The sequence below is a fragment of the Suillus fuscotomentosus genome, assembly GCF_016647785.1.
Source record: "Suillus fuscotomentosus strain FC203 chromosome Unknown F5891scaffold_26, whole genome shotgun sequence".
NCBI lineage: Eukaryota > Fungi > Basidiomycota > Agaricomycetes > Boletales > Suillaceae > Suillus > Suillus fuscotomentosus.
In genome coordinates this window covers 1-17,826 of record NW_024539538.1, presented here as the reverse complement: position 1 = coordinate 17,826, position 17,826 = coordinate 1, and the positions used below count along the sequence as shown (strand labels likewise).

At 47.9% G+C, this 17,826-nt stretch overlaps 6 protein-coding genes across 6 annotated transcripts; 2 read left to right on the top strand and 4 right to left on the bottom strand.

Annotated features, from left to right (window-relative positions):
* Nucleotides 1-762: 762 nt before the first annotated feature.
* F5891DRAFT_980084 (uncharacterized protein) lies at nt 763-2,840 on the top strand (the record flags this gene model as incomplete). The annotated part of the gene is made up of 12 exons (XM_041376970.1): nt 763-834; nt 887-940; nt 990-1,013; nt 1,066-1,113; nt 1,161-1,217; nt 1,274-1,321; nt 1,378-1,425; nt 1,484-1,531; nt 1,590-1,628; nt 1,848-1,915; nt 2,438-2,753; nt 2,787-2,840. 12 exons carry the CDS (start codon nt 763-765, stop codon nt 2,838-2,840), a joined length of 876 nt encoding a protein of 291 aa, XP_041226059.1.
* A 5,832-nt stretch (nt 2,841-8,672) lies between these two features.
* On the bottom strand, nt 8,673-8,995 carry F5891DRAFT_916255 (uncharacterized protein; the record flags this gene model as incomplete). The annotated part of the gene is made up of 2 exons (XM_041373710.1): nt 8,673-8,851; nt 8,911-8,995. Coding segments are annotated over 2 exons (264 nt in total), but the record flags the coding sequence as incomplete, so codon positions are not given.
* Nucleotides 8,996-9,091: 96 nt separating this feature from the next.
* On the bottom strand, nt 9,092-10,686 carry F5891DRAFT_1108923 (proline-specific peptidase). The gene is made up of 2 exons (XM_041363697.1): nt 9,577-10,686; nt 9,092-9,524 (listed from the first exon to the last, which is right to left on the bottom strand). The coding sequence occupies exons 1-2, from the start codon at nt 10,227-10,229 to the stop codon at nt 9,266-9,268; spliced, it is 912 nt and encodes a 303-aa protein (XP_041226057.1). The 5' UTR covers nt 10,230-10,686; the 3' UTR covers nt 9,092-9,265.
* A 129-nt stretch (nt 10,687-10,815) lies between these two features.
* F5891DRAFT_980081 (uncharacterized protein) lies at nt 10,816-12,067 on the bottom strand (the record flags this gene model as incomplete). The annotated part of the gene is made up of 5 exons (XM_041376969.1): nt 10,816-10,860; nt 11,013-11,096; nt 11,346-11,348; nt 11,636-11,712; nt 11,953-12,067. 5 exons carry the CDS (start codon nt 12,065-12,067, stop codon nt 10,816-10,818), a joined length of 324 nt encoding a protein of 107 aa, XP_041226056.1.
* A 3,198-nt stretch (nt 12,068-15,265) lies between these two features.
* On the top strand, nt 15,266-16,298 carry F5891DRAFT_294009 (uncharacterized protein). The gene is made up of 3 exons (XM_041371230.1): nt 15,266-15,314; nt 15,372-15,549; nt 15,605-16,298. Exons 2-3 carry the CDS (start codon nt 15,513-15,515, stop codon nt 16,108-16,110), a joined length of 543 nt encoding a protein of 180 aa, XP_041226055.1. The 5' UTR covers nt 15,266-15,314; nt 15,372-15,512; the 3' UTR covers nt 16,111-16,298.
* A 113-nt stretch (nt 16,299-16,411) lies between these two features.
* F5891DRAFT_1145366 (proline-specific peptidase) lies at nt 16,412-17,470 on the bottom strand (the record flags this gene model as incomplete). The annotated part of the gene is made up of 2 exons (XM_041365002.1): nt 16,412-16,765; nt 16,818-17,470. 2 exons carry the CDS (start codon nt 17,468-17,470, stop codon nt 16,504-16,506), a joined length of 915 nt encoding a protein of 304 aa, XP_041226054.1. The 3' UTR covers nt 16,412-16,503.
* Nucleotides 17,471-17,826: the final 356 nt, after the last annotated feature.

Below are 17,826 nucleotides of genomic sequence, written 5' to 3'. Positions count from 1 at the left end.
TTGGATGCGGGTACCTGGGCTTATAAGGTGAGTGTCCCAGGTACAGTCATATACGCTGAAATAAACTAAAAGATGGACAGCGCACGAGTTGACCATGTCATGTCGTCCTCATTCTCCGTTTGGATGCGCTCGCACTTGGTGTCCTCGAAACTGGCTCTATCCTTCGGCCGGTTGCTGCCTCTCCCCCTCGGCTCTAGTTCCTTCGGCCTTTTCTCCTTCAGATTCGTCGGATCCCAACATGACCCGACATATGTATATTGCATACAGTACACAAGGTTAGTAACTCGCGCCCGCTGACATGGTAATACTACCACTCATTGAACGTTTGTCATGCATTGCTGCAACTGGTGCCAGAACGGCGGTTGTTGACGACTTATGTTACATCGGCCAGCTGGACAGTGAGTCATGATAGGACAGATGGGTATACATTCGTTTCAATACAAAGCCTTCTTCCCACTAAATTGGAATTGGAAGTCGAGGCTTCTTGATAGAAACAAAAGTGCAAATTCCGCAATGTATTCAGGGTCCGGCTATGTCACGAACCTTGCGTCCCTACAGCAATTTGAACAGTATTCAATTGTCGGATCGACTTGGGACACGTACGATGCTTCGATAGCTGACCCCTTTGAACAAATACCCATGTGGAATTTCATCACTAGTATCAGCATATCTCCATAACGTCCTCTTCTGTGGAGTATAAAACAGACAGCATCCACAGTCAATTGTCAACAACCTCCCTACAAGTGAAATCAACTCACCATCATGTTTATCCGCCTCTCTACTACTTTCGTTGTTCTCCTCGGCTTGACGGCCCTTGTCAACGCTGGAGTACCAGTAAGCCTCGCATCGCGTCAAATCTTATCATATTGCCATACAATGTCTGCAGGCTGCTCGCCACGCTGCTCCTCTTGACAAGCGTAGCACTCTCGTGATGACCCGAGTAAGCTTGGCTTCGCGTCAGTCTCACCTTGAGCTCACAATATACATAGGCCAATTATTTAGCACTTGCGCGCGTAAGCCTTGCTTCGCACCAAACGTGTAAACCTCACCATAACATGTACGCAGGAAGAGTCTCCAGAACCAGACCCAGGCAAGGCAGTAGTCACTGGGCGTGTAAGCTTTATTTCACCGAATGTCATCATGTTAAACTCACCACATAGTCTATTCAGGAAGAGTCTCCAGAACCGGACCCAGGAAAGGCAGTAGTCACTGGGCGTGTAAGCTTTATTTCACCGAATGTCATCATGTCAAACTCACCACACAATGTATTCAGGAAGAGACTCCAGAACCAGACCCAGGCAAGGCAGTAGTCACTGGGCGTGTAAGCTTTATTTCACCGAATGTCATCATGTCAAACTCACCACACAATGTATTCAGGAAGAGACTCCAGAACCAGACCCAGGCAAGGCAGTAGTCACTGGGCGTGTAAGCTTTGTCTCACATCAAATCTCATCATGTCAAACTCATCGCACAATGTATTCAGGAAGAGACTCCAGAACCAGACCCAGGAAAGGCAGTAGTCACTGGGCGTGTAAGCTTTGTCTCGCATCAAATCTCATCATGTTAAACTCATCGCACAATGTATTCAGGAAGAGACTCCAGAACCAGACCCAGGAAAGCATGGGCGCGTAAGCCTTGTTTCACACTGAGTGTAATCATATCAAACTCACCGTGTGATGTACGCAGGGACTCTGAACCACACCGCTATGATAACTAGTAAGACTTGTTTCACGTGTTGACTCACAACACTGTATACAAGGCAACCACTTTGCAGAATCGAGTTTTTATGTACAACAAGTTACAAGGAATGTTGAGTAGAATAGTGCTCAATGAAGTTGAAATGTCAGGTGTATTACCGATTGCATTGGCTGTATGGAAAGCAGACTGTTTGTCAGCAAAAATTCTACTTTACTTGGTAACTGCCATTTCGACCGCAACTCCCGTCTTTAGCGCTTTAGCTTGAATGAAGTACTCCAGCTTGGGGGAATCTCTTTCAATTTTTAGCTCAGATATTATTGCCGTTGATCCAAGTCATCGCACAAAGTTTCAGCGCTTCCGCACTCGACACTCTGAATCGCACAGCAGATACATGGGAACCAAACGATATTTAACTCATGATCAAAGAAAACCATGATGGAGAATTCTATCTATGCCAACGAGGGCTAAAAGCGCCTGTGACAGTTCAAATTTACATACAGTTATATTAAATAGTCTCGTCATCTAGTTCATTCGTTCTCGTTCCATATCAGCACTAGTATAGATATATAGGGTGCTCGCAACTGTAGAATGAAAGTGACAAAAAAATTATACAAGGGTTGCTGGAAATGCTGACAGAGGCCTGTCTGTCGGACCAAGCTACCCACATGCTGTATATACAACAGCACAGAGCCCCTCGCTCATGATCAATCAATACCAAGCCACGGACGACATGTTATAGCTGTAAGAAGTGCTTCAGGACTAGATTCGTGAGGCTCGCGCAGGAACTGACCTCAAACATCAATATAAGGGAAAACCTCCTTCCTCAGATCAGTGCAAGAGTGCTAGACACGTCTACCTCTTCATGTTCCGCTCCCAACCAAAGCTCCCCAGAGCGGCGAGAGGGTGCTAGACCTCTTAGGTCTACTTCTTCGTGTTCCAAACCTTCCCAAAGCTCCCCGGAGCGGCGAGAGGGTACTGCAGGAATAGTAACACCGAAGATAGAGGATGCGAGAGCGAGAGCAACCGCGAAGCGAGGCAAGGTCAACATATTACTAGTGAGATTGAATGAGACAGACGTGTTTATGTAGACGATGTTGGGACACGCAGGGAAACTACGAGAAAAGGACTGCGTGGAGTCTTGATCCAATTTATACGGTATGTCATTTCCCCTGAATATGCACTGCGTGAGGTTGCGTTGACATGGTGTAAAAGCTAGGCTCATTATCGGTCCTATCAAGTGCAGAAACTATGTTTGTTTTTGATACGGCAACTTTGGGCATCGCAAAGGGAGGTACCGGCTCACGTCCAAGTATGGTTCATGATAGCCTACCGCGCGAGAGGATTTAGATATCCTGTGTTTAGTTTATCGTGAGTGCGTGACCGGTGCTGATGCCTGAAAGTCAGTGGTAGTCATTGTAACGACCACGAGCTGAAAAATAAAAATAGAGAACTGTACTTGCCTCTCATTCGAGACTGCTCTCCCAGATGCGCGCAGCCCGTCTTTGGAGTCGTTTTCAGTATCGGTGGTCAGCGGGGACAACTGTCTCCCATCGCTCTCGTCTTCTTAGGAGAAACCAAGAGTTGACCCTCTCGTTAACACTACTTACCTGTGCGAACGGGTTCGAGACTGCTACCTTGGTGAAAAGATAGTCTTTTGCAGTGGGGCACCGTCATTTCGGTTGTCATCCTTACTTTAGGAAGTTGCTCATTCGGACTCTGTACATGTCATGTCCGGTCATCGTGTCGTTTGTGCCCCGCAGCCTGCCGGGATTTGGAGTAGTGACTTGTCATTGCCATCAGCGCACGATCACACCAATTCGTTGGAAACACCTGTACGCATCCGGTGTGTAGTATGCACCGCGTTCCACGGTCCAGGGCGCTGGCTATCAGTAAAGAAAGACCGCACAAGTTACACTTAGCAATTTCCAAAAACAATGATTGGGGTTCGCACCATGTACACCTTTCGAGCGGGATACGTATTGTTCCTGTCTGACTATGCGCCCTCTCTCAAGCCAAACCAGGGTGCTTTAGCAGGCTTCATCTTGAGTACTTTGGCCATCGATAGCAAATTGATACGGTCATCACTCTCAGAAAAAGCGGCCGCATGCAGTGACGTCAGAAAGCCGACCGGAAAATTCCGTGTTTCGGCGCTCTTCCAAATCCAAACATTTCAACTTGGTCAAAGACTACATTACAGTCTGTAGCTATACATTGGTCATTACTCACGGGGAAAACAAATACAACCCTGACTCACCAGGCCTTCTTGTCCGCAAGTCTAGACATCTAGTAACAGCGGTTTGTGCCATTTGATTAATGGGGACATGTTCTCGTCCTTGAGTGCCGTGTGTCGGTCTCCATCTTCTGTCATGCGCCTTTTTTAAAACATTTAACAGCTTATTTTTGAAACACGATCTTCGGGGTTAACGTGACAGAAGGTTACAAAACAGTGCATAATTGCAGACTGATACAGATGATGTTTCCCCAATGCACGCACTTAGACTTGCGAACGAGATAATGTCAGCACTTCAAAGTGGTAAGACTTGTAATTTCTTGCATCTTCAACTGTCCTAAGCTGCTGACGCTAATGCAGATAACTCATTTTCGAATCACTGGTTTGAAATGTTGTACATAGTGAGTAGTTGAAATTCACTGAATCTTCCCATTGACTAAACCCTTCCAGAGCCGCCTGTGACTCGGGGAATGCTTTTCAACTGCTGTGATACCCTTCACGAATGAAATAGTTCTTTGATCGTTGTCAGTCTATTGCGCAAGGGCATCCGGGTTGCTAGACTGCTTGCTTTAAGGATCGGAGATTCTGTCATGAACTGCGCTTTGAAATAGTAATCCCAAGACGTGCGTAGGTACGGGTCCCTCAGCACGTTGAACAGCCACTGTATTTTTAGTAAGCACTAGTTAAGCAACCATTCATATTCATATAGACTGACGCAATCTTGAAGCTATTTCCTCCGTCTTCCAAAAAGAAATAGCGGCCGGTGTCGGTTCAGGTTCGTTTGCCCTGTTGTTGCCTGCTATAGTAAGCAGAAATGGTAGCTTAGGAACAAGTCGAGCGATTTCATCTACCTCGGCTGGGTGACACTTCCTGGTGAACGCCTGTTTGCCAAAGAGCACCAACGAGGGGCGTCAGACTCATTTGAATCTCTGCCGTATGCCGACCATCAGCGCGGACTGCGGGCGATCAGTTTACTAGGCCGCTGCGTAACGAGCTGCGACTTCTTGCCTTTGCTCGGGGTTATTTCGTCGTGGACAGCTGTTATCCATAGTCTTCCATCCTGAGTGTCGGCAACGGGAACTATCACAGGGATCAGATAATAGCTGCAGGCGACATCTGAAGATCCACACCAGCCATCCCTGGAGCAACGTCTATGCACAGGTTATCAACACTCAGCTGAGCTGGAACATAATTCGTACCTGGGTCTTTAACAATGATGAGGGCGGCACACGAAATATGAAGTACCAATAAAACGTAAATGAGAGATGGAATGTTGGGGTACATTGTGAAACTTTTGCGAGAGGTGAGCCCCACGATTTTGATGGAATACGCATGGACAAGCTGAATTTATAGCAGAACCGCACGCCTCATGGATGTGGAGCCTTCGTAGCCTTGAAAAAAGCGATAGAGGTAGGTCTGCTCCAAGAGGCCTACAGAATCAGCCCCGGCCTTACCCACATTATCTGCGCTTCGGTGCTGAAGCGAGCTGCTAGAGCACAGCAAGTGCGCACAGTGTATGGGAAGCTCAGCTGCTTCGAGAGGTGTGAGAGTAGCTTCTCGGGCTACCGCAGTACCATAATCGCTGGGATGTCCAGAACACGCCGTGTTATCGACACAACAAGCAAGCGAATAATCACGGACTGATAGACCTTCTGCACTGAAAAGAGGCTTTCGATAGGCTTCCTTGTTTTGTGTTAAGGCTTATATATCAGCCCTAAACCCCGTCTCTGTAATTTATCAATACGTAGGAGAGGTACACCAATGTTTTTCGACACTCAGTATCTGGACCTGAAGTTACTCTGATATTTGGCGGTTAGCTACTAATGGATGACCCGACAATTGAAGACACTGAAGACCAAAATGATCGCGGAGTCCGGAGCGGCATGCGCAACTTCCTTGTCCATCTCATGATGCTCGACCCACACCGCGGGTGTTTTGATGCTCCGGAGTCCGAAGTGTTTGATTGCCCATGTGCAATGAATCACATGCCCAGCAGTCCCGTAAATCATATATACAGGACAATCAAAAATCCATTGAAGTAATTATTCACCCAACATAAAAAACTATATACAAAAGAATACAGTACTTGTACTGCATATATGTGAGCGACCATAAATCAGAGCATAAAGAACAGAGACAACGTTGTCCAGCAACGTTTGTATCCAGGTAATGAAATCGTATAGGTGAGATATCGATATCGTGGCATGATTAGTGGAGTAGGGTACTCGCATGGTTGAGATAAAATCCACATGAACAAAACATCCGTGGGGTAGTTGCGAATACGACACTGGTGGTGAAAGCGTTGTGGACATGGTGGTCAATGGGCGTGTAATACATGAACATTTAAAACGTGATATTCAGAATAAATGGTGTCCCCAAGTCATTCCGGACCTTGAACTTGTTCCTACAATGTAAGGCATTAGTGCGAAGCCACATAGAAAAGAAGAAAGAAAATAGCATGAAACCCATCTGCTAAAAAGCGGGCGGAACAACGCGGTAAAAAACTCACTCTTTTACCCAATCTACAACAGCGTTCTTCAAGTCACCCGCCTTTCCGCCTCCCTTCTTCTGCTTGTTGATATATCCAACGACCGCTAATGGTTCGGCATGAGGCGTTTCCAGGAGCAGATCTACAATGGCAGTATGTACAAGGTCAACGGCTGACGGGCCGTCGATACCTGAAAGGGTGAGTTGATGTGGGGTTTCGAGTTCGCCAGAGGGGTCTGTGCATGGTAAGAGAAAGTGGAAGATTCAGCACCGTGCCCAAAACCAAAAGGATTCAAATCAAAGAAGCACCTTCGTAAACCCTCCTCTCAACTCTCTCTCTGACCATCTCAAGCCTCTCCTTAAGCCCATTTAACCTCTCCACACTCAATGCACTTGGACTTCCCCGCCCTGTCCCACTCTCCGCTTTCGAGATAAGCACCTCCAACTGCTTCAGCTCCCGCATCAAGAATTCCCCACGTAGGGATTCGCGCTCGGTCTGCTCTGGGGTAAGAAGGGTCGGCTCAATAGGCGTCCCTACCTCCTTGAAGGGCGGTGGCGGCGAATTAGGGCTGCTGTCAGGGAAGTCGGATCCTTGCATACCACGGATGTGCCCGTGCTTTGTTGTGTTTGTGTCTATCCCTGTCGTATGCTGCACAGGAACAGCCGCATCTTGCGTTGGACCATCTGGAGTGGGAACGGGGTCTGATGCAGAGCCTGCGGGGTTTTGAGAGTTAGGTCCTGGTGTTTGAGCACGGGAAGAGCTCTGCTGGTCTTGGGGGGTAGTCTCAGGTGCACCGGGTGTGGCGTTCTGAATGGATGGCTGTATAGCATTCTTAGGTCCTCTTTTCTTCCTTTCTGACTTTCCTGGTTTTTCTGGTTTTTGAGTGGCGGTAAGAGCAAGATTATGGTTGCTGCCAGGGTCGTCTGCATTGGAGATGGAGTTCGGGAGGGGATTGTCGGCGGTGGTGTTGACGTTGATGCCTGTGATATCATCAGTGTTCGATGCGTGAACCCCGTCGAGAGGTTTAGGATCGGTAATTGTAGACCTCGTAGTTAAAGCGTCAGGAAGGATGGGTGTCTGAGAGGGGTGCACGGGTGGGTTTTGAGACGCAATGTCTGACTGGATGGCCAACTCATTCCTGGTATATTCCACTGCAAACCCACCCACAAAAGCTTCGGGTGCAATTACCTCGGCAGAAAGTCCGCCTACGAAAGCTGCTCCTCCAGTAGTACCAGTACCCAACAGAGACTCTGACCTACTGCCGAAGATTGGCTCAGTTCTTGCGCCTTTCCCTACCACTGAACCCACCACCGATTCGTCGTCGTCGTCATCATCATCATCATCATCATCTGCATGCCTGAGCATTGACGGTCCAGGGCCTGAACCCACGCGGCGGTGTCCTGTCACTGCGCTGGGCTGAGGCTGTCCTTGTCTGGAAATTGGACGCTCCCACTCAGCCGTGCTTGCCTGATGTTGAGTAGCATCGATTCCCACGTCCGAGGTAGTCTTGTCGCTTCGCACGCGGCTCAGTATATTCTTCGCGCCAAATAGGGAGAGGACGCTGCCCATGACGGATGCCGGCCGTGATTCTGGCAGTGGCACTTGGTGAGCAGTGATTTTAGGGAGGGCATTGGCGTGCACGCGAGGTGTTGGAGAAACAACTTCGATATTTGCGGTGATCGTTTGGCTTTCAGATGTAAGTGGAGGAATGTCGAGTGCACTTAGCTCTGGGTCCTGCCCTTGTTCTAGCGAATGTGTAGATACACTAACGTGCACCCAGCTGTCATCTTGAATAATTATAGGATCGTGTCTCGAAGGCCCAGCATCGGAGAGGTGTGAAATATGTTGGGAGTGCAGATCGACAGGTGGAAGACATGCGGGATCGACGGCGGTTGATATGAATGCTGGGGATGGACCTGGGACGACTTCGCGGACGCGACTGAGCTCAGAATTCGTTTCGGAAAGGGCAGGACGGCCAGAGTGCGTCCCGAGTGGCATGCGCCTTTTGTGCATTTGTTGGGAGGGTGAAGCAGGAGGTGCAGCGCGGGTACTCGAAACAACAGATGATGGTGGAGCACGTCTAAACAAGCTTCGCACGGGATATTTGATGGAAATTTTCGGTACCCGGAAGTCATTCTTGACCTTCCAGCGCGGCATGGCCTTCATTATAGATCTCACTTCCCTCCTAAGTGTCTTATAAACATTCTTCAACCCTGTATCGCGCCATATTCCGGGAGCGACGTCTGCAAGGAGGAGCCCGACCAGCGTCCATGCACATGTGAGGGCAAAGCGAGAAAGTGATTGTGATAAGTAAATGTCAATTGCTACGCGCGTAGCAAGGGCGAGGTATGGGTCTTTTGACCTCGATCGAGAGCGGGTGTGCTTTGAGAGGAAGTGCGAGAGCACGACGCCTTCCCAGAGTCCGATAAGTATGCCTTGCAGCGAAGTTAATTAGATATACTTAAAAAAAAATCAGAGACTGCTCGAGACCAACCTACGAGTTTGTGATCTTTGCCTGTTGCAACGTCGAGCACGACGCGCAGAGCGACGCCTGCCCCGATTGATAGTATGTTTTCCATGTCTTTGGTGAATGCATAAGGTACTGTGTCAAGCTCAATAACAAATATCATTGTTGTGCGTTCGGCAAATCCCGTACACAAACCAAAGTCTACATCCGGATTCCCATCTCACTTTGCCACCTCATTTGTTCATAGTATCTCTAAGCTCTCCTAACATATAGCAGACGGCCGCCCTCTCATTGTGTATCCTTCCCTGAACCCATGGAAGGTGCAAATAACTGGTCATTCCATTCTCGTGCATTCAGTCTTATATTTTACAGGATTAACTATTCAAGCATATGTCAAAAAATCAGCCACCACTTGAAAGTATCTCGCCTGGTCCTCCTCCTCCAAGAATGGCATGTGACGCTGCGAAAACTGCGCCCACTTCACATGCGGGATTCTCTGGAAGAAAGGACTCATGCAGACGTCCTGCGCTTCATCCATCACACCGTTGGTGAGCAGAGTAGGTGTCGTGATTGTGTGAATCTGATCCAGACACGACCATGACTTCAGCGTTCCCGTGATCGTAAACTCCGACGGTCCATTCCTGGAATTCATGATCAGTACATATCAGACAGGTCCGTCAAGATATCACCTACATCGTATGATACACGGTGGGATGTTGCATCATTGCCGCAAAGGACGTTTCCATCACCTTTGGCCAGGGGCTCTTGCAAACGTGCTTTTCAAAGAAGATCCCTACCATTTTTTCATATTCAGGACTATCCGTTGTCCCCTCTTTTTCGTGCCTCTCAATCGTCTCCCTCACATCCGCTGGCAGCGCTTGCAGCAGCTGGCGGGTGCTCTGTTCCCACAGTGCCATGGACGGCGTTCCGCTGGTGATGACGAGGTGTTTGAGACCCACAGGATGTCTGTGGCTGGCGTAGTGTGCCCCTAGCATCGCTCCCCAGGAGTGACCTAGAAGAGCGAAGCCATTCTGGACACCAAGGTGGGCAAGAAGGTTTTCCAGCTCATCCACGAAGAGATCAACGGTCCAAAACTCTTTGGGCTTGTCCGCCACACCTTCAAAAAAGGACTTTCCGATGCCGATCTGGTCGTAAAAGACGACGGGGATGTTACATTTGTTGTGGATTTCGACGAGAGGTGTCATATACTCATGCGAGACGCCGGGGCCACCGTGCAGCACGATGAGAGGGTGGGCACCCGAAGTGAGATCGCCGACGACTTTGTACCAAGTCTGGTACGTGTCATCTCCGACTTTGAAATCTACTTTGCCTGTAACTTCGGTCATTGGAAGTTGGACGTATGGGGCGTGTTTCGAGAGCGAGCTAGCAACGAGCAGGACGCAACCCTTTATGTACACCTAAGAAGGATGTTTCGACGTTCAAAATGGACTATTCCGGCTGTTTGTCCATCGCCCGAAATGAAACGGCGGTGTTTGGGAGGCTGATCATCATATCAGTCGTGCTAGCGCTATATATGGCTCTTCGACGCTTGATTTCGCAATCGGTCTTGAAAAATATATTCATCCAAAACTTCAAACACGCGAATGCGGCGTTAAATCAGCATGGAAGAGAATCTTGAAGCTGTGGACTTGTTCTATGGAGGCCGATATGGAGTTTGGATGAAATGGGCGCTCAAGTATTTGATGGCTATGCACATCATGTGAGCGTGGAGTTACAATATGCATGTAGCATATGGTATAACCAGTCAATCAAATCGTCCATCATTCCGCGGTGATTTGAGCAGTTCCCTTAGGTTTGAACTTGTTTCCATGATGGTCCATCGATTGCACTGATGTGACTGACACGGCGTGGGTAAGTCATCTACGGTATTACTTTATAGCGGTGATTTATTAACTTACCTGTTCTGTGAGTTCAAGCTTCAAGTTTGGCAACGAGCAGCATCGACACATATTGTTGCTAAGCATCCGAGTCAGCATCACGAATCGTTCACGATCGCAAGAAGGTATATGGCTGCCACCCCAAGTCGCACGAGCATTGGATACTGCGCGAGATTACACTGACTGTTAGTACAAGGTATACGTACACTCAGTACCTGAGCATATGCACACCAGCTGGTGTTGGACGTCAAATAGGCTTTTCTCGCAAGAAGATGATTCTGTGGGGCCGCCGAGCGCCGTTACGATACTGGAATGCTACGGTATGTATTGTCAGCCAGCACAATCTTGGTAGTATACTAATTTGTTGTCCAGGAAGGCTACAGGCTGCCACTACATCATGTACAAGATGTCATCGTCTCGTCTGTTATCCCATTATTCTTTATATCGACTTCAACCTTCCCGTCGCTGCATTATCAAGGAGGCTTCAAAAGCATTTCTTTCCTCCATGTACTAGAGGTTCAAATTCATCAGCCAAGTCCTACGCCACCACCGGGACCTACTCACAGGCTATACCATCCACGTCGTCATCAGTCCAGATACATTTAGTTGCTGCCACTGAATCGCGTGAATGCCACAGACAAGAGTAAGACGTAGAAGCTGGTGTTGAGCACACTCATATTATTGAATGATAGTACCGTCGCCTAAGGCTCGCTGGTTAAGATGCGTTGTCTTATTCCAGATGAGATTAGTTGGGCCCTTTGAAATGTTAGCTCAGCGAAGGGGGAATGAATTCGGGAATGGTTTTTCCAAAACTTCGAATGTGCCAAGTCGCGTGATGTACGGTAAGTACTAACCATTACTAGAATAATCCCCTTCTCCCCCTTGGTTTGGAACGCATACTTGATTGCGCAAACCTTGAAAGTCACCTCACCTTCGATTAACATGTTCATGAAGGCTACTGTCTCTATATGTGTTTAGTGATCATGTACGAAATGACCGTCCTGTTAGGCTACTGATCCATCATTCTTTACATCAACTTTCAACCTTGCGCTGCCAGATCGAGCTTTTAAAAGCCGCAGGGTCCCGCGTCACCAGTTGAATCATTTACTAGAGGTTCAAATTCATCAGCAAGTCCTACGCCATCACCAGGGACTACTTTGGGACTACTCACAGGCTATACCATCATCTTCGTCATCACCACCCCCGATACATTTATCTGCCACTGTGAATCGCGTGAATACCACAGCCAAGAGTAAGACGTAGAAGCTGGTGTTGAGCACGCTCATAGTGTTGAATGATACCGTCGCCCGAAGCTCGCTGGTTAATAATAAGATGCGTTGCCTTATTCCAGATGAGATTAGTTGGGCCCTTTTAAATGCCAGCTCAACCCAGGGGGTCAATGCATGGGTTTAAAATTCGGGAATGGTTTTTCCATAACTTTGAATTTGTCAAGTCGCACGACGTACGGAACTAGTAACCGTTACTAGAACAACTCCCTTCTCCCCCTTCGTCCGCGTATACTTAACTGTGCGAACCTTGAATGTAGGCGCGGTGGGACACAGGTTCCCTAGATTAAAATGTATTGTCTTACAGAGAGTTCCGCCATCGTCATCAAGTACAGTCTTAGTAGTAGTATAATTTCTCACTACCCACTCAAATAATAAATTGGTAATACAATTTTGCTGTCGAAAGCCACTGTCACTATGTATATGTGTATAGTGATGATCATATACAAAACGACCGTCCCGTCTACTGATTCATTATTCTTTACATCGACGTTCAACCCTCCGCTGCATCCAGCCTTTAAAAGATATCGCCCGGGCTGGCCTTATTACCCACTTCTCTTACTAGAGGTTCAAATTCATCAGCCACTGGGTCCTACACCATCACCGGGACCTACTCACAGCCTATACCATCTACATCGTCACTCAAGCACCTATCACACTCCGAGTCACTGGTGATGGGTGCTGCTAGGATTTGCGCGAAGGCCACAGACAAGAGTAAGATGTTTTTAGGCAGGATCATGGCAGTATTGAATGATACTGTTAGCTAAGACTTGTTGATTAAGATGGTACCAGATGAGATTGTAGTTGGACCCTTTTATACATCAGCTCGGCGAGGGTTTACCCAATGTTTACCCAAGTGAAGCACATTGCATTAGAATTTAGAGATAGTATTTTCTCATATTTTTGTCAAAGGTAAGATGGAAGTCGGCGTTCAAATTCGGTGCACAGCGATTGACTGATGCAGACTTACTTACTGACATGGCTGTATTAACTGTAAAGCATTGCCTGGCGGTAAAGCGGTAAAGGTTTCAGAGTACTAGTACTGACCCATATCTGAAGGCCGGGATGACGGCACCTACAGGTTTTTACTGTTTTGGATCCTACACCACAACGTAGCACCTCCGAGCAAGGATATGCCGTCAACTTTGAAATAGCCTGACTTGAGCGATTGCTGTAGTTCGATCGAAGCAATCGACGATGAGCTTGAAGGAGCGATTGTTCGAGTAGTTCCTTCTATCGAGATAGCGGTAAATCCATTCTCCGACTAGCGCAAGCCAGAAAACATCAATACTTCAAAACAAACTTTATCGGCTATTCGTACCATACTTGCCTATTTTCCTTATGTCGTACACAGTCCCAGGACAGGTCGTAGAGCAACAGTTCCCATTAACTGGCGAAATAACTTGTTGTTGAAGGCTACTGTCACTGTGTATAGCAATCAAATACGAAATGATGACCGTTCCGGCTGCTGGTCTCATTATTCTTTACATCAACTTATATCCGCTGCCTTGAGGATTTAAAAGCAACTCGCTCCTTCTTTTGCTAGAGGTTCAAAGTCATCAGTCGAGTCCTACACCATCGCCGGAATCTACTCACAGTCTATACCATCCACATCGTCACCGGTCCTGCGACATGCCGAGCCACTAGTAGCGACTGCTGCTGGGATTCGCGCAAAGGCCACAGACATGAGTAAGATATGGAAGCTGATGTTGGGCAGGATCATGGTATTGAATGCGACCGTCAGCTAAGTCTCGCTGGCTAGAATGCGTTGTTGTATACAGATGAGATTGGTAGTTGGGTCCTTTTAAACATCAGCTCGGCGAGGGGTCACCTAAAATGAAGTGGTTGGAATTCAGGGATAGTAGTCGTTCCTCATATTCTTGTCAAAGGTACGAAGGAACTTGGCACTCAGATTCAGTGCACAACAGTTGACTGATGCGGACTTACAAGTATGGCTGTACTGATCATAAGTGTTGCCAGTACCTTGTGGTTAAAGTGCTAGCACTGAACATCTTAAGGCCGGCACGACAGCACTTCCAGGTTTGTAACCATTTTTGGAGTGGTATCCAACCCCACGACGCTGATGCATAGCAGCATAGGGCCTACTAGAAAAATCATGCTGGAGTCTCATCCGATTCGGAGGAGCATGACTTACCATTGACAACATTGTAGTATCTTGCAAGATGAGGGATTCGTCGCTTGACCATGAAGGTCACCTAAGTACTAGTAGTACGGTGCTACCAACACCATGTGCAGCTGGTCGGAGATCAGTGTGCATGCGCTGCGACGATTCTAATGTCTCATTACAACATTTGTACCGCCCCATACAACTAAGGTTACTTATAACGACTTACTGTAAAAAGTAGTTAGCAACGCATAAGCGCCCCTGTCGGCTTGTTCCAATAACAAATAAGGCGGCTAAGCAAATTTTTCAAATTCTAGTCCATCGATATGGCGAAGATAGCCGTAAATATGTCTGCGTGATCCAGGTCGATCAGGCTGAGCTCGACAGGTGGATTGGGACGCCATATAACAGTACTCACTGGAGTCTCTCCTCGTTAAGCGGTTGACCGCATCGGATCCGACTGTATGAGTTGTTTTGTCAACTCCACACATATTTCTACGAACGAAGTTGTCATTCTACATCTGAATCCTGCAGTCTAGCCGTGTGCATGAATGATGGTAATAGTTGGTCTAGCTCAGCTACTCACCTATCACATTGGATTATCAGAGAGAATTAACCTCAGTACCTTACGGTACATCTTTCAGGGTGACGGAGATGTCAGTAGATCATGATGCCACAAAGCCTGGTTGCCATGGGTGAGGTGGAAAAGCAGCTCGATTTCATTTCTGTTATCCGTCGGTGATTTCCCAGGTGCCCAACATTGTGGGCGTTACAGTCGCTGCGATCAGCATCAGCATCAGAATCAGAATCATCAGAATCACCATGTGGCAACGCCGGCATGCAGCCCACAGAACTTGAAGGAGGCGTTCCCGGTAAATCCATTCTCCGACTGCAAGCCAGAAAACATCAACATTTCAAAACAAAATTTATCGGCAATCTCCCCATCTCGTACGTACTAGAGCATCGCGTCTTAACAATTTCTGCGGTATATAAATGTAGAAACTGTCTCTCGACTCAGCGCAATCACGTGCTGATTGAATCATACGAAAGGACAGGTTTGGCCGCGCCGGACAATCAACCAGTCCATATGCGAGATCCACGAGGAGCTCTAACTTGACCGGGGTAAAGTATTTTAGGGCTATGGCAAATTAGTTGGCAGTGCTAATCATATATCAGCAGATACCTGCGCTTAATAATAATCAAGAACTTGCGTTACTACTAGTACCTTCAGAATCAGGTGATCAGTATCCATGATGTCTCGAGTAGAACTGGCAGCTGGTTGGATGTTCGGAATGCTTACTATACTTGCCACCATGTGGCATGGTCACATCCGACTGCAACCGGCAGAACATCGCAAGTACCTCCCATACGTGTCGAAGCAAAAACATGAAAGACTAACCTCCCCACTTTAGAATCTATAGAATACACTTACGCTGGTGACGATTACCCATGGGAATTTCCCGTCGATCTCACCCATGAAGCCGTCGCGATGACTCTTCACGAGAGTGTGCATTTCGCTCTAAACGCATCTGATACAGAATCTCAACTGGAGTGGGAAAGCCTTCCAAGTTGGCCGAAAATAGTTGGTCGCACCCATCTAGGACCAGAGCAGCGACTTTTCGTGCTGGTCTTCGGTCATCAGCTTCACTGTTTATGGATACTGCAGGAAGCCCTCCTCGACTACAGCCGTGACGAACCCCTGACCAATGATCATCACGCACATCACTGTCTCAATTATCTTCGGCAGACTCTTATGTGTGATGCTGCACATACGCTGGAAATGGGAGACTTTCTGGATGTCGATTACGAGAAGGACAGAGTGGGGGACACATTAGTGTGCAGGGACTGGAGCAAGGCCATTTCTGTATCTGAAGAGTACCACGAGAGGTGGCTGCAGTGGAGGACGCATTGGGACTGAATCGACACACTACTTCCGGTACGCTTCAACCTGTTCGCTGAATGTATCTGCAGAACTATGTATTATCTTACTGAGTGGTTCAATAGCTGTACTAGGTTTCAGATGTGTATCCGAGCTTGTTCAATCCAACAAAATCGTTCAGTCTCTACTAGTAGCACTGCCTTATATTACGGAGTTGCACGACCAGAGTTGTCTCGAGTCCCAGACGAGGGAAAAGCCCGGCAAACCGGCTCCTGCAAATTACTTATGCGTCTTCGCAATGATGATGTTTTGAGTAGAACAATCCCTCTTTGGGCTAATGCTTCGCTGTACCCGTGAAAGGAGGAAATCTCTGTGACAATCTGGCTATTCCATTCCCATGCATTCAATCTTACTTATATCTTATAGGATCAACTATTGAGGATACGTCAGAAAATCAGCCACCACTTGAAGGTACCTCGCCTGGTTCTCCTCCTCCAAGAATGGCATGTGACGCTGCGAGAACTGCGCCCACTTCACATGCGGGATTCTCTGGAAGAAAGGACTCACGCAGACGTCCTGCGCTTCGTCCATCACACCGTTGGTGAGGAGAGTTGGAGCAGTGATTGTGTGAATCTGATCCAGACATGACCACGACTTCAGCGTTCCTGTGATCGTAAACTCTGACGGTCCGATCCTAGCAACCATGATCAGTACATATCAGAAGGACGCATCGAGACATCACTTACATCGTATGATATACGGTGGGATGTCGCATCATAGCCGCGAAGGACGTTTCCATCACCTTCGGCCAGGGGGTCTTGCAAACGTGCTTCTCATAGAAGATCCCCATCCCCTGTTGATATTCGGGGCTATCCGTCGTTCCCTCCTTCTCGTGCCTTTCAATCGTCTCCCTCATATTCGCTGGCAGGGCTTTCAGCAACTGGCCGGTGCTTTGTTCCCACAGTGCCATGGACGGCGCTCCGCCGGTGATGACGAGGTGTTTGAGACCTACAGGATGCCTGTGGCTGGCGTAGTGTGCCCCGAGCATCCCTCCCCAGGAGTGACCCAGAAGAGCGAAGCCATTCTGGACACCAAGGTGGGCAACAAGGTTTTCCAGTTCATCCACGAAGAGATCAATGGTCCAAAACTCTTTGGGCTTGTCCGCCACACCTTCAAAAAAGGACTTTCCGATGCCAATCTGGTCGTAAAAAATGACGGGAATGTTGCATTTGTTGTGAATTTCGGCGAGAGGTGTCATATACTCATGCGAGACGCCGGGGCCACCGTGCAGCACGATGAGAGGGTGTGCATCCGAAGTGAGATCCCCAACGATTTTGTACCAGGTCTGGTACGTGTCGTCTCCAACTTTGAAATCTACTTTGCCTGTAACTTCAGCCATTCGAAGATCAACGTGTGCCAAATGAGAATTGATACGCGATAAAGGCTGATGCGTTTGGAAATGACAATGTTAGGACCAAGTTGGAACGTTCAACTTGGATTATCGCGGCTGTGTCATGCGCCGCCGAAATAGCGGTGTTTCGATGGTTGCAAACTTGTTGGGAGCCGATCTACTAGTACCTCGGATTCAACGCTAACAGGCACTGATTGCTTACAATCGAGCGTCGATGCTGTGCTATGAGGTAAGTTCTAGTCTATTCAGATATTCTGGGATGCGCGTTAGTTGGGGAGGAACCGTCGTATCTCCCTGGACTTCCAGTTCCGTGGACCGTTCAAACATGCGTCCTCGTGACTCTG

Coding starts and splice junctions, on each gene's coding strand:
- F5891DRAFT_1108923 (XM_041363697.1), bottom strand. CDS start 10,229: ATGACCGAAGTTACAGGCAAAGTAGATTTCAAAGTCGGAGATGACACG. Junction 9,525..9,576: donor CCCACCGTGTATCATACGAT/GTAGGTGATATC, acceptor CATGAATTCCAG/GAATGGACCGTCGGAGTTTA.
- F5891DRAFT_294009 (XM_041371230.1), top strand. CDS start 15,513: ATGGTCACATCCGACTGCAACCGGCAGAACATCGCAA. Junction 15,550..15,604: donor CAACCGGCAGAACATCGCAA/GTACCTCCCATA, acceptor TCCCCACTTTAG/AATCTATAGAATACACTTAC.